This window comes from Mixophyes fleayi, chromosome 1 (genome assembly GCF_038048845.1).
Source record: "Mixophyes fleayi isolate aMixFle1 chromosome 1, aMixFle1.hap1, whole genome shotgun sequence".
In the NCBI taxonomy this organism is placed as follows: Eukaryota; Metazoa; Chordata; class Amphibia; order Anura; family Limnodynastidae; genus Mixophyes; species Mixophyes fleayi.
In genome coordinates, this window is record NC_134402.1 from 127,568,981 (window position 1) to 127,591,947 (window position 22,967).

At 42.2% G+C, this 22,967-nt stretch overlaps 1 protein-coding gene across 1 annotated transcript in view; it reads right to left on the reverse strand.

Moving 5' to 3' along the window:
- Positions 1-22,967, reverse strand: part of MYOZ2 (myozenin 2) — a 55,405-nt gene that overhangs the window by 26,326 nt on the left and 6,112 nt on the right. The window contains exon 2 of the mRNA XM_075189527.1: positions 1,996-2,165. Coding sequence (XP_075045628.1) covers positions 1,996-2,165 — 170 coding nt within the window. The remainder of the gene's footprint in view (positions 1-1,995; positions 2,166-22,967) is intronic.

The window sequence follows — 22,967 nt, forward strand, 5'->3', positions numbered from 1 at the left end:
AGAACATTGTCGGACATCCTGAAACTGATAGTGTGCCGAGACCAATACTGCCAATTTGGCTGCTGAGAGCGTTTAGTGACAGGTTACCTGAGTGGAAGCCCAGGTTCCTGTAAAGAGAGTCACCCACCTAGGTACAGACCAGGTGACAGAGAAAGAGAAGAGAGAGCGTAGAGGGACAATCCCTAAGGCAAGGAAATGTCCAGGGTTATTGAATATGTTATCTGCAACTAGTAAGTAAAGAAAATGAGATGGTCTTGTGTCCATTCTTCTTGTATCGGGCTTTTACACCTGTGCCTTTTAAATGCAATAGATTGGATAATAAACTTACATGTACAATTGTAAAGTCACATGGAATATGTTGGCGCTATATAAATAAATGATGATGATGTACAAGGGCCCTTTTATACTAAACACTCCCTAAAGCCTGAGAAAGGGTAAGAGAAGTCTGAGCTAACCGAAGAAAACTCAGTGATATAAGGAGAGGCCTGTGCGAAACCACCTTCTTAACCCTAGTAAAATGGGGCTACATGTGTAATTATCTATTCTGGTTAATTTTATGTGAATTGCAATACTTATCCTCACTCTTACAGCTTGACGCAAAGTTAAGTTGTAATATTTCCCTGTGCTATCCTACCACAAGTCTCCTAATTTACATAAACAGGCATTCTACTATTCTACTATCAGTGTCTGTTGCCAGAAGTGGAGCGAGTATTGCTAGTCTGTATGTCACAGATGAATATGGCTGTGTTGGTATGCTAAAGTAAGTACAATAATAAAGATGAACGATACAATTGTTTTTTTTCTGTAATTGTGACCTTGTTGTACATTTATATTATAGGGAGTTCTGATTAGGTGCTTACATGGTTCTTCTACATCCAGAGAAACTGCTACATATGTATCATGTATGCAATAAAGATATTGCTGCATTTATTATAAAGTACATTTAATATGAAAATTTAATTAACAGCTCATATGGTATAGTTCACAGTTTCTAACTTTGAATGTATAAAACAATGAAATTGAAGTCTACCTGCCAGGCCAGTTTTGTATAATATAACAGTAATACAAAAAGTCTAAATACAATGGGACGCTATTAAAACACATATTTGATAAAATAAACTATAACATTATGCCCTTCCCTTTCTACATTCTGCTTACTGCCACTATGTCTTAAGTAATAGTTATATTTGCTACATTTGGTTGAAGATCCTACAACAATAATCCCCTCTGAACCTTTACAGCCAATAGGAGCTTGTCTTGAGAGCTGGGATATTTTGTTGAGTTTGATGAAATAAAGTTTCTCAGGACAACATTTTCCTGCCAGCAGTTGGGATGTTCACACCCTTATTAATACTTATGAATATTTATACCTGTCCACAAGGTAGCTAATATCTTGTAGATATGCACAAAGGCAAACTGTAAAGAAACTATTGTAAAGACAGTAAAGCAATTGTAACAATTGTAAAGAACCAGCTGCCATCGACAGTATTCAAGTAACTCTGCCAGTATCGGTAACACAGCTAAGGAATTCACATGCTAAAAAGGTTTATGGTCTGGTCTTTTTCCCTTCTATCAAGCCTCCAGTTTCACAGTGTATTGAACTAGGAGAGATTAAGGGGTAAATTTATCAAGCTATGGGTTTGAAAAAGTGGAGATGTTGCCTATAGCAACCAATCAGATTCTAGTTATCATTTATTTAGTCCATTCTACAAAATGAGAACTAGAATCTGATTGGTTGCTATAGGCAACATCTCCACTTTTTCAAACCCGCAGTTTGATAAATTTACCCCTAAGTGTGAAACTTCAGGGTCACTACGAAGGGGCAGATATATTAATGGGGATTGGCTGAGCATCAAAACACATCACTACAGTGGGCTAGTATTTTCAGTTTGTTATTCTTTAATTACATTTATTTATCATGTTTCTCTTATAATTCAACCATGAAAAATGCATTCCCGCTCTTGAGGATGACGAATACAAAACACTTATACTCACATGGGTCTGTGGCGTCATCGTATATGGGAAGTTTTCAAAAGTATACTTGTCAGATCTGCGCTGTCTCATCTTGAAAAGCCTTGCGCCTCGATTGTTGAGAAGAGACAATTCTTCCAGCATTATTTCTCTAGGAACACTTATCTTTTTTCCAAAGTCAAGGCCATCTGACTCTGCAACACGGCAGAAACTTATAGTTATTCCCTCTACGCTAATTAACAGCTTCAAAATAATTAGGCAGTAAATCAGGATTCTTACCAAGAGACAGAATAAACGAGGACAGTATTACAGTAAAGAAATTGTTGTTGTAAATTCTACTTTAATCATAAATAGCTTGTAATATTTTATAGTGTGAGAATTTTACTATATATATATATTAAGCTAGCATGGAAGTAGGTTGTTATGTGAGGCAATTATATTTTCCTAGGACATTTGTTTTGGAGGAGCTATGTTTTTGTTACTGTTATTTTAAACTAGTCAACCGCTGTTTATTTCAAGCTGAGCAATCTGAAAACAAAAGAGTTTAACATCTTGATTTGATTTGACCCCCAAATTCCTGGGAGAGAGCTCCCACATGCTGTGGAACGGGGGCCTCCATGGGACAGTGTTGAAATGGTGCAATTTGTAGTGTTCTGCCCCCCTTTGCTCCGGTAACTCCCCTGCCCTCCTGGATCTCCCGGAGGGGATAGATAGAATGAGTCAAACATTAAGTTTTTTTAAAGAGTGGAAGTGTCTGTGCTCCCCTCTGCAAAGCACAAAAAGGCACTTTATCACTGTTCCGCAAACCTATGTATAGATGTGCACCAGCAATTTTCCTCTTCCGCAAAACCATGTGCTTTGGCAGAAATATAGGCACATCTGCATAAATTGAGCCACATAGCACCACTAAGAAGGACTTCGCTGTGCGTCTTGGTTGTTTCGCTCCTCTTGATGCCCAATATAGGAAGTTGTTTTCTGTGCTGAAATAATATTCATGAAACGGCAATGATCACTTCACTAGGAACCACGAACATCAGTGTGACACCTTCTGGTCATTGTTTATAAGGAGCAAGTTCTTATTGAATTGATGGAAAGCAGTTTCATGGATATTGGCTCAGCCCATATAATAGCTGCCTCCACTGTATCGGTGTAGGTGACAGGTACTCTTTAATGAGGTATAACATGGCAACAGATGGCTGAATCATATACTGAGACAGTGCATTTTTATTTTTTATGCTGGCTACAAAGGTAAAAACACTTCATATATATAATGCACAAAATATAAAAAAAAATGAAACAAATCTCAGATTAGATAATGATAGCACATTGTGCAACTAATTTGCCTTGACACATTTCAAAGAGCTACCAAGCATAATCACATCTGTTCTTATTCCTTATAAGACATGATGAATGTCAGAAGGGAGAACAGCAGAAAGTCTTCACAAGCCTTAGCTACCAGGGCATGGCAGACATGAGCTCAGATATTGTCATGGTGTCTGGATCAAGCAGGATCACATGCAGTGTCACTGGCACAATGCCCGCCAAAATGTGGACTGAGAAGTCAACATATTTTTTTTATTCATAGTGGTTCATGACTGGAAATGAAAAGATTGTTTCACACGGATCTGAGGCCGACATGGTCTAGTCTGTGGTTTGTGATAATATTTATTTCCATGTAACAACCTACTCTCGGTCTAGCAAAATATTCTGTTTTTCTGTTTTGGATGTTGCAGGCTTCCTTCTGATCAAAAGTGTAAAATAATAAGTTGCTTTGTAATGTTTGCCTGCTCAGGGAGTTTAGCGGTATATGGTCTCACTGCAGCCAAGAAATACACAAACATCTGGTTAACCCACTTACTAATTTCACTTCTTCTTGGTTGCTTAAAAGCTGTTGTCGGTACTCCTTGATGATAAAGACGATAATAATCAGTTTGAAGCTGTAGTTGCTGAAACTATAACATTAGTAACCTTTAACATTCTACCTAACACTCTTATTAATAGTATAATATGTTGCTAGATGTGTTTAAGTCTTAGGGCTCAAACCCAAATGTGCATTGTAATTTGTAAAGGCTGACAGGTTTGTCTTATAATGTACAGATCTTGAATAGCCCATATGATAAAATATGATTCTGTCACTTAGTCAATTAGTATACTGTTTAGTGTATAATGATCCAGACTAGCAGGCTAAGCAGCCCAGCAAGAATGCCAATCATGCCCATGACATCGTACTAACTCCCGTCCTTACTCTCCACAGGCATGAAGCAGGGGGCTTTTGGGGATTGGACAGATTGTTGCTTGGCGAGCCGCTAGCATTCTAAATCAATTTCAATCTGCCCCACTCCCATGTAATCCAGATGGAGCAAAGGGAAGTTGTCTTTTGGCGAAGGATTTAAATAACTTAACAAGGTGCACACCTTTACATTGCAAATTAGATCACATTATTGTAGCCTAGCACTAGTGAGGAACCGAAGGTTCAAATTCAGCAGCAAACTATACACAAGAATGTTGTTGCAAAAATTCTCTAGAGTGTGTTAATCGGGAATGATCTAAGGCGCTACATTTAAGAGGTTTGGCTGAGAAAGTGCCTCTCCCCCCAAAAATAGTGCCTCAGTTCCTTCCTCATTAAACACATTCCTTAGGGAGTTTCTGCAACACATTCCCATGTGCAGTTAGTAATCGTCTACATCACAGGCATTAGGGCTTTGTTACACTTATCAAAAGAAGAAAAGTCACAGATGGGATACAGGATATCTTTAATAAACTCCCAAATGTATGCTTTTTATTGACGTCACACTAATGACTAAGCACTTCTTCCATTCAATCTGAGGTTGGTGATGAAAGTGACCATGCTATGTTGATGTAGTGGGTAGGACCCTGCATTACACAGCAAAATCCCTTCAAAAGAGCTTACTCTAGTCTATATACTTCAATGAACTGTTGAAACAAATTAATTGAATTGAGCCCAGGAAGTGTCTGCCTGCACCTCCATTCATTTGAACTGCATTCTATATAAAGACACATATGTCACACACCTTTCGATAAAGAAAGTCAATACATCCAAGTTGGTTTATCATGTTTGTTTTGTTTGGTTTCCATGTCCTGAGAAATGTTAACATTGTAGTTTACATAGTTCATCATAACTGTACATCCAATATAGAGACCTTTAATCATATAATACAAAGCTCCTCTTGTATAATTTATAATAATACAGTCCCAGATAAAAGTTAATTCAAACAACAACCTATCCGCAATCCTGATATGAGCAGAGGGTCTGTAGATTTAGAGGGAAATGGTTTAGCGTTGTTTAACCTGTTTTACTCATTATCAACACAGTAAATTGTTGCACTGAGCTAACTTTGAAAGGCTGGAGTACCATTGAAACCAAAGGCATCGCTAACTGCTTCTAGACCTCATTACACAAAGTTGGAACACCCTGAAAAGTAAAAGCCTACCCCCCCCATTACAACCCACCCTTCTAATAACACACATGCACACACATCAATTACCTTGTCTCCAGTCATTTGTCCAATGATGTCTGCTCCTATTGCCTCTAATCCCTTGACAATATTGTTCAGTGAATTCTCATGTGTCTTGTTAGGCCCACTGTACCTCTCTCCTGAATTTAGTGGTTGTACCCTTATTTCCCACTCTGTCTGCCACTGTCTTCTGTATTTCATTGTTCATTTTCTTCAATTGTCTCTGTATTCATACCTGTCTGGAGGTTCCCTGTGTCCCACTGTGAGTGCAGACACACGGAACACAGTAACACACACTACAGTTACACTGGGACATTTAACCTCAGATTCAAATTGGTGAGTTTCAGGTGTTCTGGTTGCAGACAGGGAAGGCTATGATTTTTTAGATGGGGCCCTGTCTTAAATTTTGTACCAGAGTGCAAATGTGGGTCACAGCACAGGTCATTTGGGGTCCACAGAGACCAAACAATGCAATACCTACTGCTAGGCCACTCCCTTGGCCTTACCCCTGGTAGTATATCTACAATGGATGAGAAACCTAAGGTAGTTTAAACCTGCAAGCTATTTACTTTCTGCAAGCTATTTATATTGCAAGCTATTTACTTTCCAAACTGTACAGTATATAATTATATTACATTTTATAAGGTAACCTTCTAATAAGTAATTATAACACTGGTTTTCTGTGGTTTAGAATTTGATATATTCTCAGGCACTCGGAGGTTGAGAGTACATGTTCTTCATGAATACATAGGTGTAGAGGGATAAGTGGATTTGACCCTTATGCTCCAACCATAGATTCTACATAACTGTCTATTTATCACTATTTCCTGGGACAAGGCTGTCACATCTCCATATGGCACATTTTAATAAATCTGGTAGTGAAAGCATGTCAGGACAAATTATCAGTACTCCATCTGTGTGTGATTTGCAAGAGCATCCTACTAACAATGAGATGTTTTAGAATAGTGAGTTCCCTTGAGGTCCCGGAATCATGTGTATAATTACAGACATATAGCTGCAATCCGTGTTATGTAAAAAGTTTGTAGTCTATGGCTGTGAGAAATATATAATTTGTTAATAATAAGCTTGAGAACTTAGCTTAATCACAGACTGGACACAGTCCAGTGGAACAGACGTGCAGGCATAGGTGACAGATAATAAAATCCCAGTTTCCTTGACTATTTACCTACCACAGGAAGATGGTAATTGCGTATTCCAAGCCACACTCACAGTTCCAAACATAAATATGTGAACAGACTTTTTTCAGCTGTGGTTGTGGACAAATAAGGAAATTATATAACAACCTATTGCCCAATACTAAACCTAATGAGGAGAAGAAAACTGAGCTTCAACTAACACTGAGAGAGTAGTTAGCTGAATGTATCATAAAATATTACCTGGGAAAGGGACAATCTCACTATTTTGTATTTAAGTACATCATAAACTCTTACTGTTTTTAGGGACTACTGTTCATGTAACCATTTTAGTGTACATTTAATGTGCAATGCACACTTATGATTGACAATGTCATAACAAGGAACAGTTTTTTTTTCAGCTTGCATGGAACATAATAAACCGGGCATATCTTATGTAAGGCCTAAGGCGGAACTAGCATTGGTGCAGAAGTTGCCATGCACCAGGGAAAATGGGGCCCGCTGCATGGCAGATGCAGAGGGTTGGGGGCCCCGGTTCCCTTCTCCCAACCTTCCTGCACCGGGCCCACAGCTCATTATTTCCACCTCTGTGTAAGCATACCTCCCAACCGTCCCGATTCCAGTAGGCCAGTCCCGATTTCAGTGGAAAGTTTTACCGTATGTATGTCTCGCCCTTTAGTGGCATTTTAGTAAACCATGCACCCCAGTGAATACAGGAGTGGTCGTCTGGGGGGGCAAGACAGTAGTTTTGGAATGTGACTCAAAATGGTTACTGTGGTGACAACCCAGCCCAGTCTGCTAGTGTCAGAAAGTGCGGAAAAGAGACACAGACAGGGAGACAGAGAACAGAGGTGGTGTGATATATAGCTGGGGACCTAGGAGAGTAGGAAGGATGCTCCCATGCTCCCCCGTCATTGCTTGGGAGCGTGAACATGGTGACTGCAAAAGGGGCAAGTAAAGTGTACTTGAATAGGGGGAGAGTCCTCAGAGCAGAGACCCCTGGAGAGAAGGGGGGAATTTCTGCAAGTGGCAGCTGAGGGATGTAAGAGCTACATATGTATTGGAGATAAGCTATACTGTGATTCCAGCTGAACTGTGAGTAGCTGTGGAACTACTGTGACTAGGAGAACTTGGTATGTACTGTGCTAAAAATAGCAGTGGGCTGCATATAGAAAGGGGAGGAGTCCTTAATCCCAGAGAGGGGGGAGAACCCCATATCAGTAAATAGAACCCCAAGAGAGAAGGGGACATTTTGGAGGAATAGACCTTGGAGAGTCCCGAAAGCGGGACAAAATAAGCCATGTCCTTGCTCAGCCCAATCTCCGCACACAAATAAGCAATTAAAAAATGCCACCCATTTCCCTGTTAAGCCCGCCCCTTAGTGGCACGCAAATCGGAATGTCTCTCCAAAATCTGGACCATTGAGAAGTATGAGTTATTTATCTATATGCGCACAATCTCCCATACAGTTTACTACTTGTGTTAATTTAATAATCATATAACACATCATGTCCTTTCCGTGTAGTCCACTGTCCCCACCCACTCACGTCTCCTCCTAGTCCAGCCCTGCCCTCTTCTCTCACCGTGTACGTTTGAGCTCCTGATTGGTTGACGAGTTGACAAATAGCATCTGGCGGAGTGTTGCTTCCAGCAGATGTACAGAGCTGGGAAATTCTATCCGCCTAGTGCGCCCTGCGAGCGGCGCACTAGGCAGACTTTGCGATTTGCCACTGACTCCCAACATGCTCAGTCTCACTGGTCTGCTCTTCCTTCTACTTCTGACTGCCTGTTTGACACTCAACCCCCGTACTGTCTACTCCAACCACTGGGCTTTATGAGTTTTATGAGTGCCAGTGGGACCTGAGAAAGCTGCGGAGCCAGCTACTGAACCTGGGGCAGGTGTGCCTTAAAACCGGAGCGCATCTTGTATCTGGATCTGTGACTTCTGCATTCTCCTCATTTCCATCATATAACCAGCTCTTTTCCAGATGAAGGGACTTCTTACTATACATGGCTGCACAATGCACCAGTGATAACAGAGACTATACTTTAAGATACTTTATTTTTTGTAGGAATGTGCTAATGCTTACTTTACATATGTGCTGGTCTACCGCCATAGGGCAGTATTTTATTACATCGCTATATCAGTTACAGTTTTATATCTAGTGTGAATCTGTGCGGTCCGTGTCTGCAAAGACAAGCAGGCAAGGTATGTTGTTCGGCCACCGTGATTCAGAGCGGCTGGGCAGCATCTTTGATAGGGCAGACGATTGCTCCAATCGCCCCCTTCTTCCAGATCCGCCAGTGCAACTGTCCCGATTCCAGCGTGACAGTCCCTCTGAAATTGGGACTGTTCAGCTGGAATTGGGACAGTTGGGAGGTATGAGAGAGGGTTGCTGCAAGTAGGCAGTGTGGAATACACAGAGGAATTTGTCAGATCCAGGGGCTGTGCGTACACAGAAAATCATCCCCACAGAGGATGGGTGAGCTACAGCTGAGTTACACAGCGTGTGTCAGAACGGCATTGAGAAGCTACCTGCCTGATAGCATCCATGTGAATGCCTCTGCAGAGAAGGGGTGAACTGCAGTGAAGTGTGGAGTACTGGAATGTAGGAAACCAGTGAACTATGTTATATTACATCTAGATAACCGTAAGAACTCTGCAGGAGAAGTAAGGAGATATATATATATATTTCTGTATTGTTGCCACCATTATGATTATCGTGCTGGAGGAAGAGGAGTGTAAGTAAAGAGTTCAGGTTGTCATAGAGATGGTCTGGCACCCAAATTATTGTGACTTCACTGCACCACAAAGTGACATTACCTGTGTCCCACTACTTACAAAAGAAACACCTGCACGTGACCCCCTGATCATTTACACTCATGCCCATCAGATAGCCAGGGCTTGAGCAGGAGGTGCACTGTGTAACCTTTGCACCCCACACTACACACAGTGACAGGAGGTAACATGTACATAAAACTATAAAGTTCATTTAAGATTAATATAAAGAATACAAGTAATAAATAACTGATGTCAGTAATCCATATTTCTGTTTGGCTCACCCACCTCTTTGATTGCTGTGCTATAGAAATCTATTTGTAGATAAACATCAAAGTTACTGCTTCAGAACATCGGCCAAAGGAAAACAAGATCCAAATAAGCACAATTACTTCTTCATGGGTTACTGCACGTTTTCAAAGTACACTGGCTGATATGTGTGACTTGTTTAGTGGAGCTAGAATACTTTTTTAATAGCACTTTTTGCTTAAAGGACTATGTCACCATTATGTACTATTGTTATTTTCCCTTAATATTCAAGTATGACAATGTATATTGTATGTAACCTTGTAATGTAATCTCAACGTGTGCTTTGCTAAATGAAATGAGTCTGAACCTATGCAAGTATCAATAATCTTTTGAAATTACTAGGGATGAGCGCACTCGGATTTATGAAATCCGAGCCCACCCGAACGTTGCGGATCCGAGTCGGATCCGAGACAGATCCGGGTATTGGCGCCAAATTCAAAAGTGAAACTGAGGCTCTGACTCATAATCCCGTTGTCGGATCTCGCGATACTCGGATCCTATAAATTCCCCGCTAGTCGCCGCAATCTTCACTCGGGCATTGATCAGGGTAGAGGGAGGGTGTGTTAGGTGGTCCTCTGTGCTGTTTAGTTCTGTGCTGTTTAGTTCTGTGCTGTTTAGTGCTGTGCTGTGCTGTGCTGTTTAGTGCTGTGCTGTGCTGTGCTGTGCTGTGCTGTGCTGTGCTGTGTTCTGCAGTATCAGTCCAGTGGTGCTGTGTGCTGTGCTCTGTCCTTCTGAGGTCAGTGGTGCTGCTGGGTCCTGTGCTGTGTCCTGTTCAGTCCAGTGGTGCTGTGTCCTGTGCTCTGTGCTTCTAAGGGCATAGTTATTTCCCCAATATTCCCCTGTGTTTAAAAAAATAAAAAAAAGTTTTTTTAAAAAATACCAAAAACTACTTTAATATTTTTTAATTACCACAAAATTTTCACAACCAATCCTGCAGTATAAGCCCATTGGTACTGTGTCCTGTGCTCTGTGCTTCTAAGGGCATAGTTATTTCCCCATTATTCCCAAGTTTTTAAAAAATAAAAAAAAAAGTAAAAAAAAATAAAAAATTTAAAAAAAAAAAAAATATATAATAATTATAACCAAATTTGCAAAACCAATCCAGCATTATAAGTCCATTGGTACTGCAATATTACCAAGTTCACACATTCTGCAGTATCAGTCCAGTGGTGCTGTGTCCTGTGCTCTGTCCTGCTGAGTTCCGTAGTGCTGCTGGGTCCTGTGCCGTGTCCTGTTCAGTCCAGTGGTGCTGTGTCCTGTGCTCTGTGCTTCTAAGGGCATAGTTATTTCCCCATTATTCCCAAGTTTTTAAAAAATAAAAAAAAAGTAAAAAAAAAAAAAAAATTAAAAAAAAAAAAAAATATATAATAATTATAACCAAATTTGCAAAACCAATCCAGCATTATAAGTCCATTAGTACTGCAATATTACCAAGTTCACACATTCTGCAGTATCAGTCCAGTGGTGCTGTGTCCTGTGCTCTGTCCTGCTGAGTTCCGTAGTGCTGCTGGGTCCTGTGCCGTGTCCTGTTCAGTCCAGTGGTGCTGTGTCCTGTGCTCTGTGCTTCTAAGGGCATAGTTATTTCCCCACTATTCCCAAGTTTTTTAAAAATAAGAAAAAAGTAAAAAAAAATAAAAAATTTAAAAAAAAAATAAAAAATAATAATTATAACCAAATTTGCAAAACCAATCCAGCAGTATAAGTCCATTGGTACTGCAATATTACCAAGTTCACACATTCTGCAGTATCTTGTGCTACATATAATGGAGACCAAAAATTTGGAGGATAAAGTAGGGAAAGATCAAGACCCACTTCCTCCTAATGCTGAAGCTGCTGCCACTAGTCATGACATAGACGATGAAATGCCATCAACGTCGTCTTCCAAGCCCGATGCCCAATCTCGTAGTACCGGGCATGTAAAATCCAAAAAGCCCAAGTTAAGAAAAAGTAGCAAAAAGAGAAACTTAAAATCATCTGAGGAGAAACGTAAAGTTGCCAATATGCCATTTACGACACGGAGTGGCAAGGAACGGCTTAGGCCCTGGCCCGTGTTCATGACTAGTGGTTCAGCTTCACCCACGGATCTTAGCCCTCCTCCTCCTCCCCCCCCCTACAAAAAATTGAAGAGAGTTATGCTGTCAGCAACAAAACAGCAAACAACTCTGCCTTCTAAAGAGAAATTATCACAAATCCCCAAGGCGAGTCCAAGGGTGTTGGTGGTTGTCAAGCCTGACCTTCCCATCACTGTACGGGAAGAGGTGGCTCGGGAGGAGGCTATTGATGATGTAGCTGGCGCTGTGGAGGAACTTGATGATGAGGATGGTGATGTGGTTATTGTAAATGAGGCACCAGGGGGGGAAACAGCTGATGTCCATGGGATGAAAAAGCCCATCGTCATGCCTGGTCAGAAGACCAAAAAATGCACCTCTTCGGTCTGGAGTTATTTTTATCCAAATCCAGACAACCAATGTATGGCAATATGTAGCTTATGTAAAGCTCAAATAAGCAGGGGTAAGGATCTTGCCCACCTAGGAACATCCTCCCTTATACGTCACCTGAATAACCTTCATAGTTCAGTGGTTAGTTCAGGAACTGGGGCTAGGACCCTCATCGGTACAGGGACACCTAAATCCCGTGGTCCAGTTGGATACACACCAGCAACACCCTCCTCGTCAACTTCCTCCACAATCTCCATCAGATTCAGTCCTGCAGCCCAAGTCAGCAGCCAGACTGAGTCCTCCTCAATACGGGATTCATCCGAGGAATCCTGCAGCGGTACGCCTACTACTGCCACTGCTGCTGTTGCTGCTGTTAGTCGGTCATCTTCCCAGAGGGGAAGTCGTAAGACCGCTAAGTCTTTCACCAAACAATTGACCGTCCAACAGTCGTTTGCCATGACCACCAAATACGATAGTAGTCACCCTATTGCAAAGCGTATAACTGCGGCTGTAACTGCAATGTTGGTGTTAGACGTGCGCCCGGTGTCCGCCATCAGTGGAGTGGGATTTAGAGGGTTGATGGAGGTATTGTGTCCCCGGTACCAAATCCCCTCGAGATTCCACTTCACTAGGCAGGCGATACCAAAAATGTACAGAGAAGTACGATCAAGTGTCCTCAGTGCTCTTAAAAATGCGGTTGTACCCACTGTCCACTTAACCACGGACATGTGGACAAGTGGTTCTGGGCAAACGAAGGACTATATGACTGTGACAGCACACTGGGTAGATGCATCCCCTTCCGCAGCAACAGCAACAGCTGCATCAGTAGCAGCATCTACAAAATGGCTGCTCATGCAAAGGCAGGCAACATTGTGCATTACAGGCTTTAATAAGAGGCACAACGCTGACAACATATTAGAGAAAATGAGGGAAATTATCTCCCAGTGGCTTACCCCACTTAGACTCTCATGGGGATTTGTGGTGTCAGACAATGCCAGTAACATTGTGCGGGCATTAAATATGGGCAATTTCCAGCACGTCCCATGTTTTGCCCACACTATTAATTTGGTGGTGCAGCATTACCTCAAGAGTGACAGGGGTGTGCAGGAGATGCTTGCGGTGGCCCGCAAAATTGCTGGACACTTTCGGCATTCAGCCAGTGCCTACCGCAGACTAGAGGCACATCAAAAAAGCTTGAACCTGCCCTGCCATCACCTCAAACAAGAGGTTGTGACGCGCTGGAACTCCACCCTCTATATGCTGCAGAGGATGGAGGAGCAGCAAAAGGCCATTCAGGCCTACACAGCCACCTACGACATAGGCAAAGGAGTGGGGATGCGCCTGAGTCAAGCTCAGTGGAGACTGATTTCCGTGTTGTGCAAGGTTCTGCAGCCATTTGAACTTGCCACACGAGAAGTCAGTTCCGACACTGCCAGCTTGAGTCAGGTCATTCCCCTGATCAGGCTGTTGCAGAAGCAGCTGGAGAAAGTGAGGGAGGAGCTGGTAAGCCATTGCGATTACAGCAAGCATGTAGCTCTTGTGGATGTAGCCCTTCGTACGCTTTGCCAGGATCCGAGGGTGGTCACTCTTTTAAAGTCAGAGGAATACATTCTGGCCACCGTGCTCGATCCTCGGTTTAAAGCGTATGTTGTGTCTCTGTTTCCGGCGGACACAAGTCTACAGCGGTGCAAAGACCTGCTGGTCAGGAGATTGTCCTCTGAAGAGGACCGTGACATGCCAACAGCTCCACCCTCATTTTCTTCCACATCTATGGCTGCGAGGAAAAAGCTCAGTTTTCCCAAAAGAGGCACTGGCGGGGATGCTGATAACATCTGGTCCGGACTGAAGGACCTGCCAACCATTGCAGACATGTCTACTCTCGCTGCATTGGATGCTGTCACAATAGAAAAAATTGTGGATGATTACTTTGCTGACACCATCCAAGTAGACATGTCAGACAGTCCATATTGTTACTGGCAGGAAAAAAAGGCAGTTTGGAAGCCCCTGTACAAACTGGCTCTATTTTACCTGAGTTGTCCCCCCTCCAGTGTGTACTCGGAAAGAGTTTTTAGTGCAGCGGGGAACCTGGTCAGTGAGCGGCGAAGGAGGTTGCTTCCTCACAACGTTGAAAAAATGATGTTTATAAAAATGAATAATCAATTCCTCAATGAAGTACAGCACTGCCCTCCAGATACTACAGAGGGACCTGTGGTTGTGGAGTCCAGCGGGGACGAATTGATAATGTGTGATGAGGAGGAAGTACACACTGTAGGGGGAGAGGAATCAGAGGTTGAGGATGAGGACGACATCTTGCCTCAGTAGAGCCTGTTTAGTCTGTACAGGGAGAGATGAATAGCTTTTTTGGTGTGGGGGCCCAAACAAACCAATCATTTCAGCCAAAGTTGTTTGGTAGGCCCTGTTGCTGAAATGATTGGTTTGTTAAAGTGTGCATGTCCTATTTCAACAACATAAGGGTGGGTGTGAGGGCCCAAGGACAATTCCATCTTGGAACTTTTTTTTTTGCATTATATGACCAAGCAACAGTCGTTTGCCATGTTCAAAAAGTAAAACCAAATGTAAAAAAATTCAAGAAATTAAACCAAAAGTAAAATGCCGTGTCATAATTTAAAACAAGAGGTATTGACGTGCTCTAAAACTACTGTATTGTTGTTTATATTTTATAAACACTACACTTGAAAGCTTGAGTCTTTCAATAGAAAAGTAACTGTCCATTGCACGAATATTTGCAACAGGGACAATTTTAGGGTTAAGAAAGTCAACTAATAATAACACTTCGACGCTGCGTGTCTTTATAAACACTACACTTGGAAGTTGGAGGAGGTATTGTGGCCCCGGCACCAAATTTACTACCGGGGCCACTCCACTGTGCAGTCCATATTTAGGTGTATCAGATATTAAACAACGGTGACAGTTGATGCCCAATTTTTTAATTATATTGTGGCCTCGGTACCAAATTGTGTAGCGGGGCCACCCCACTACGCAGTCCAGATACTTGTTTGGTGGAATTCAGACCAGTTGAGGGTTTTATTATTATATTGTGTGGACCACTCTATCTATACCACACTACAACTCTATACCACTCTATTTCCTACTTTAATTCTATTTCCTACTTTAATTCTATTTCCTACTTTAATTCTATTACTAATTAATTACCATAAAGAGGAACAAAATAAACCAATTTTACCAAAAGTATAATATGACTTAGACTTACAAACACTACACTTTAAAGATCGTGCCTTTAAATGAAAAAGTCAGTCTTCATTGCACGACTATGTGCAACAGGGACATTTTTTTGGGTTTACAAAGTCAAACAATAACACTTCGACCCTGTCTGTCTGGGGTCTCTCAATGACGAATTGTCTGTAGCATGTTTGGAGGAGGTATTGTGGCCCCGGTACCAAATTGTGTACCGGGGCCACCACACTACGCAGTCAAGATACTTGTTTGGTGGAATTCAGACCAGTTGAGGGTTTTATTATTATATTGTGTGGACCACTCTATCTATACCACACTACAACTCTATACCACTCTATTTCCTACTTTAATTCTATTTAATTCTATTTCCTACTTTAATTCTATTACTAATTAATTACCATAAAGAGGAACAAAATAAACCAATTTTACCAAAAGTATAATATGACTTAGACTTACAAACACTACACTTTAAAGATCGTGCCTTTAAATGAAAAAGTCAGTCTTCATTGCACGACTATGTGCAACAGGGACATTTTTTTGGGTTTACAAAGTCAAACAATAACACTTCGACCCTGTCTGTCTGGGGTCTCTCAATGACGAATTGTCTGTAGCATGTTTGGAGGAGGTATTGTGGCCCCGGTATCAAATTGGGTACCGGGGCCACCCCACTATGCAGTCCAGATACTTTTTTGGTGGAATTCCGACACGTGGAGGGTTTTTTAATTATATTGTGGCCTCGGTACCAAATTGTGTACCGGGGCCACCACACTACGCAGTCAAGATAGATAGATGCGTATTGCGTATCATAGATAAAGTACATTCAGTGGTGTGGGGCAAATTGAAAAATATTCCAAATGCACTGACATTATCAAAAACAAGAGGTTGTCACACGCTAAAACTCCAACATGTATATGATGGAGAGGATGGAGGAGCAGCCGTATGTGTAGTGTAATGCAGATCTGTTGAAGGTTTTTTATATATTTTATTGTGGTGCCCAGTGCCCACTCCTCTACGCAGTCCAGATACATTTATTGGTGCGAATCATAAAAGTTCAGGGTTTTTAATATATCTTGTGGTGACCCACTCCTCTACGCAGTCCAGGTACATTTATTGGTGCGATTCATAAAAGTTCAGGGTTTTTAATAGATATTGTGGTGACCCACTCCTCTACGCAGTCCAGGTACATTTATTGGTGCGAATCATAAAAGTTCAGGGTTTTTAAGATATCTTGTGGTGACCCACTCCTATACGCAGTCCAGGTACATTTATTGGTGCGATTCATAAAAGTTCAGGGTTTTTAATAGATATTGTGGTGACCCACTCCTCTACGCAGTCCAGGTACATTTATTGGTGCGAATCATAAAAGTTCAGGGTTTTTAATATATCTTGTGGTGACCCACTCCTCTACGCAGTCCAGGTACAATTATTGGTGCGAATCATAAAAGTTCAGGGTTTTTAAGATATTGTGGTGACCCACTCCTCTACGCAGTCCAGGTACAATTATTGGTGCGAATCATAAAAGTTCAGGGTTTTTAAGATATTGTGGTGACCCACTCCTCTACGCAGTCCAGGTACAATTATTGGTGCGAATCATAAAAGTTCAGGGTTTTTAAGATATTGTGGTGACCCACTCCTCTACGCAGTCCAGGTACAATTATTGGTGCGAATCATAAAAGTTCAGGGTTTTTAATATATTGTGGTGACCCACTCCTCTACGCAGTCCAGGTACAATTATTGGTGCGAATCATAAAAGTTCAGGGTTTTTAATATATTGTGGTGACCCACTCCTCTACGCAGTCCAGGTACAATTATTGGTGCGAATCATAAAATTTCAGGGTTTTTAAGATATTGTGGTGACCCACTCCTCTACGCAGTCCAGGTACAATTATTGGTGCGAATCATAAAAGTTCAGGGTTTTTAAGATATTGTGGTGACCCACTCCTCTACGCAGTCCAGGTACAATTATTGGTGCGAATCATAAAAGTTCAGGGTTTTTAAGATATTGTGGTGACCCACTCCTCTACGCAGTCCAGGTACAATTATTGGTGCGAATCAGAAAAGTTCAGGGTTTTTAAGATATTGTGGTGACCCACTCCTCTACGCAGTCCAGGTACATTTATTGGTGCGAATCATAAAAGTTCAGGGTTTTTAAGATATTGTGGTGACCCACTCCTCTACGCAGTCCAGGTACATTTATTGGTGCGATTCATAAAAGTTCAGGGTTTTTAATATATATTGTGGTGACCCACTCCTCTACGCAGTCCAGAAAGATACCTTGTTGCAACGTTTTGGACTAATAACTATATTGTGAGGTGTTCAGAATACACTGTAAATTAGTGGAAATGCTTGTTATTGAATGTTATTGAGGTTAATAATAGCCTAGGAGTGAAAATAAGCCCAAAAACTTGATTTTTAAACTTTTTATGTTTTTTTCAAAAAAAATCCGAATCCAATACCTTAAATCCGAACCGAGACCTTTCGTCAAGTGTTTTGCGAGACAAATCCGAACCTCAAAAATAACGAAAATCCGGATCCAAAACACAAAACACGAGACCTCAAAAGTCGCCGGTGCACATCCCTAGAAATTACCCAGATCCAGGGATAGAATAGCATCTCTAAGGAGTTTTTTTTGTATGCAGGCGATGTGGACTTGACCAGCCAAGCAGAACGAGTAAAGGTGAGAACTTAGGCCCTGTGAACATTCCAGATCTCAGGACATCCATAACTCATTTTGGAAAGCTCTGTGTCATTTTGGGAATCAATCTGACCCAATTGAAAATGTAATTCCTAAGGTGGGGAGTGAAGAGCCTGTAAGAAGGGTTTAAAATATTCTGCTTTAGACATAACAGAGTTCAATTTCATGAGGTGGTCTATCAAGACTGAAATGTCCTATTTTTCTCAATTGTGTTCCCTCACATATGTCAAGTCTTAACTAATAAATAGTGACTCTGGGTTTATTTCCTATTTTATTTTCTGAAACTTATTGTATGTCTTGTTATTTACTTTTTTGTAACTAAGCCTTGGAAACATTTTTCAGATTAAATAAATTTAATCTAGTGTGTTCTCCATGATTCTTTGTGAACTTACAAAGCCCAGGGAGGCTCATGCTATATGTGTATGTGATTTAAGTGTGAAACATTAATAAGTGGTTTTGGAGAACTAAGGGCACCATAATAAAACCTTTGTGGTGGCAGAAAAGGTGTATTCATTGCTAAGTGAGTAAGGGGACGCCAGTCACGACCAGCTGTATCTTAAACAGGTTGGGCATTCGTGTCAGACCACTAAACCAAAACCATACCTTGCTTTATAGATAATAACTACTACTTACAAGAACACTGCAACTACTTAATTTGACAACCAATTAGACCATTTTAGCTGCATATTAAAACAGAGTGAGTACTATGCCAGCTTGTGTTGTGTATCTTACTTCAAATCTCTGTGAGCATGACCAAAAAAAGTACTGCTGCAGCAATATGTGCCTATACAGATTTGCATGTTTCTGGCACTTATACCTGATAGTGCTTGGTGAGGCGGAACGATGGAGTGAGCAAATACAATATATACCTATCAAAACCCAGCATGATGATAATGATGGTCACCAGCAATATCGAACCACTTGTGATTGGCTATTTGTAAGTGCACCACTGATGCTGATTGCTGCTTTCCTCTTTGCATGTGCATAGATTATTCTTTCTTTGTGTGTGTTTAAGCTATTTTTTTCACATATGCGAGACAGAGTTGTTTTTTGATGTTTTATTTATGCTTAACAGCAATAAATACTTATTTTGCAAACACAACAAATGGTAATAAACATGGGCATAAGTTTATATGACATAAGTGTATATGCACCAGTCTGCTACTGCTGCAGACCTGTATGCAGAGCCGTAACTAGGGTGGTGCGGGCGGTGCCGTCGCCCCGAGCGCAAGCCCGAGGGGGCGCAGCAGCCGCCCGCTACCTTCCCCTCTGTGGCTCAAAGTAAAAAAAAAATATCTAAAAAAAATTAAATAAAATAAAAAATATTGCCCCCCCCCCCCCCCCCCGCGACTCATGCAGGGGGGGTGCCGCGAGTCGGGGGAGGGGGGGTCGGTTACCGCGAGTCGGGGGAGGGGGGTCGGGTGCCGCGAGTCGGGGGAGGGGCTAGTGTGGTGGCTGGTCAAAGAATGATCACACTGTCCTGTCAGACAGTGTGTATAAAGTTATTTGTCAGGACCCGCCCCCTCCCCTTCCAGGATGCTGTGCTCCGCTCCACCCCCCCCCCTCTGAAAAGAAAGTGAGGAGCGGCCATTGCTGAGCAGAGAGAGTGAGTCCCCTGCATCTACTGCTGACTGCTATGCTGACCATCCAGGAGGGAAGAAAAATAGGTAAGTAAATGTTATATTGTAATTAAAATATATATTTAAAAAAAAAAAATAGGAAATAGGGTGCTCCATCCAGGAGCAAAAACTGAGGGAGTGTAGTGGGGAAGCAAAATCTATGGGGGCAGGGGACATGAAAATGTATAATGATTATTTTTTGGTATTGTATTTTTTGGTATTTTGCATTTATGTATTCTCCCCTGTCCCTCTCATCTACCCCATCTGTGCCACCTTCTCCCCAGTCCCTCTCATCTACCCCCTTGTGCCACCCTCTCCCCAGTCCCTCTCATCTACCCCCCTGTCCCACCTTCTCCACAGTCCCTCTCATCTACCCCCCTGTGCCTCCTTCTCCCCAGTCCTTCTCATCTACCCCCCTGTCCCACCTTCTCAGTTCCTCTCATCTACCCCCCTGTCCCACCTTCTCCACAGTCCCTCTCATCTACCCCCTGTGCCACCTTCTCCCCAGTTCCTCTCATCTACTCCCCCCCCCCATGTGCCACCTTGTCCCCAGGCTCTCTCATCTACTACCCCCTCTGTGCCACCTTGTCCCAGGCTCTCTCATCTACTACCCCCCTCTGTGCCACCTTGTCCCCAGGCCCTTTCATCTACTACCCCCTCTGTGCCACCTTGTCCCCAGGCTCTCTCATCTACTACCCCCTCTGTGCCACCTTGTCCCCAGGCTCTCTCATCTACTACCCCCTCTGTGCCACCTTCTCCCCTGTCCCTCTCATCTACCCCTTGCACCATCTTCTCCCCTATTCCTCTTACTTGTCATCCTGCAGCCCACTTCCAGCACTGGGTTTATATGTATTTAAAAATCCAAATTTATATAGTGTATGTCGTGTAAAGTACAGGAAATAGAAAATTTGTCATTTTCATATTCATAATCTATGATTTCTATTTTCCTCCACATAGTGTCTATTGCAAAAAATACAGGTGTAGCCAAGGGCTCTTATATTTCTTCCCTATAGTGAGAGAAATTTGTATAGGTTACACCTGTATTTTTGAGGCTACCAACTACACAGCAATACAAAAGAATTCATTCAGTAAAGTGCTAGCCACACCCCACATTAGGTTGGCCACACCCACTTGGCAAATGTCACTCCCACTTAGATGGGGGGCGCCGGTGCCCTGTCTCGCCCAGGGCACTAAAATGTCTAGTTACGGCACTGCCTGTATGTATCTAGAGTTGGCTGCAGCTCTTTTAATGAATGCAATTTGCACTTGTGATTTGGAGATCAATTGCGTCCAACTCTGCATCAGACCCCACGTGTGTGTGGTAATTTCAGACTGCACTAGTTTTGCCCCAGGAGATCCAGTCACTCTCCCTGAAAGATGAACATCATCATCATCATCACCATTTATTTATATAGCACCACTAATTCCACAGCGCTATACAGAGAACTCACTTACACCAGTCCCTGCCCCATTGGGGCTTACAGTCTAAATTCCCTAACATATACACACACACACACACACACACACACACAGACAGACACACAGACTAGGGTCAATTTGTTAGCAACTAATTAACCTAACAGTATGTTTTTGAGTGTGGGAGGAAACCAGAGCACCCGGGGGAAACCCACGCAAACACGGAGAAGACTCCTCACAGATAAGGCATGGTCGGGAATTGAACTCATGAACCCAGTGCTGTAAGGAGCTGACTGACAATTTTTTACCCCAGGTGGCAAGACTCGACTCAGCAGCCTATTAGGAACATTTTAAAGGAAACAAAATGCAGGTGGCCTAGTGACCCAGCCCAAGGTAGCCCACTATGGAACTGGCCCGGGTTCATATCCACCCCTGCACCCTCCAGCTTAACCTGCCCCTGTACTTCAGGGGCATCCTTAGGGGGGTTTCCAGTTGCCCAGAAACCTTCCTACACTCCAATCCAGACAGTTGTGTGGTTTAGAATAAGGAAACAGCTCCTAGGAACCTCTTCCATCTTTCTACTTTAAAAAACTGTAACGCTCTGCAGTCTAAGACCCATTTTTATGGGGATCTGCTTTTGTTTTAATGAAGTTTGGCTTCAACAAAATTGCCTCCATTATTGTTCTCACTATTGGCTAGTATAATGCAGTAAAAGTAATTTACTTGTGGTATCCTGCTGTTTCTTGGATGCTGAGAGTGATGCGCAGCACTAGGGGGCATATTTAAGAAATCACGGTAGTGCACTATCGTGCACTTACCGTGGAAATCAGGTCCCGATGTGCCCTCCGCAAATTTATTAAAGGTGCATCGCAGCAGATATCATGGATATCTGCTGCTTTGTACTCCTCATCGTTTTTGCGAGCAGTCACCATTCAACACTATGGTGACTGCTCTGGCCGCAATCTAACAAGTCCCGAAAAAAAATTTTTTTTCAACTTGTTAGCTGAAGCTGGCATTCATTATCATAATTTAAAGTTTTCAGTGCTGTTAGCTCTGCTCCGAAGAGCAGAGCTGGACAGTGCATGTGTGGAGGGATCACATGATCCCTCCCTGTCACTCACGACTCTCTCTCTGCAACGATAGTTGCAGAGACAGAACAGGGATCTTTGTTCTTCAAACTGCACATGCGCAATTAATGTATGAAGAGGAACGAAGATGACCAGTAGGAGATCCTGAGACAGCGCGTCCCGAAAAGAGGGGTAAGTATGATTTTTTTTATCACAGAAACAGCAGTTTTTCGGAACTGCTGTTTCTGTGATCCGTTTTTCATAAATTTGAGAAATGGTTCAATCCTTATCCATGCGATAAGGATTGATAACTATTTCTCGGTTTAGCCGATGATTGATAAATGTGCCCCTAGGTGAGTAACTAAAACTAAGGGGCCTATTTATTATTGCCCGCATTTCCCCCCTATTAATTATCATCCCTTATCGCAGCGATAATGCATGATATAATGCAGTATTTATTAAAAAATCATCCCGATAAGAGGCAGTGCCGGCGATGACTTTACTATACTAGCAAACACAGAGTCTTTAATGACCATATGTGGCCTTAGTTTGCATATGTGCACAGCCATTTTGAGGATTTAACGGAGGGGACAGCACAAAGCCTGTCGAAGAGGGATCCGAAGATCCTTTTCTTGCAATGCTCTCCCCATAAGGCAGAATGGCTAATGCCATCTTGTTTTTTATAAATTTGCCCTGACTGCAGAGAAGAAGCAGTTCGCTCTTAACATGATATTGTGCTGAAGAGCCAGAGAGAGCATAATGTTATATAAGCATAAACCCTAAAGCAGTTACTGCTGGTATATGCATCTTATTTCTATATGTAATGG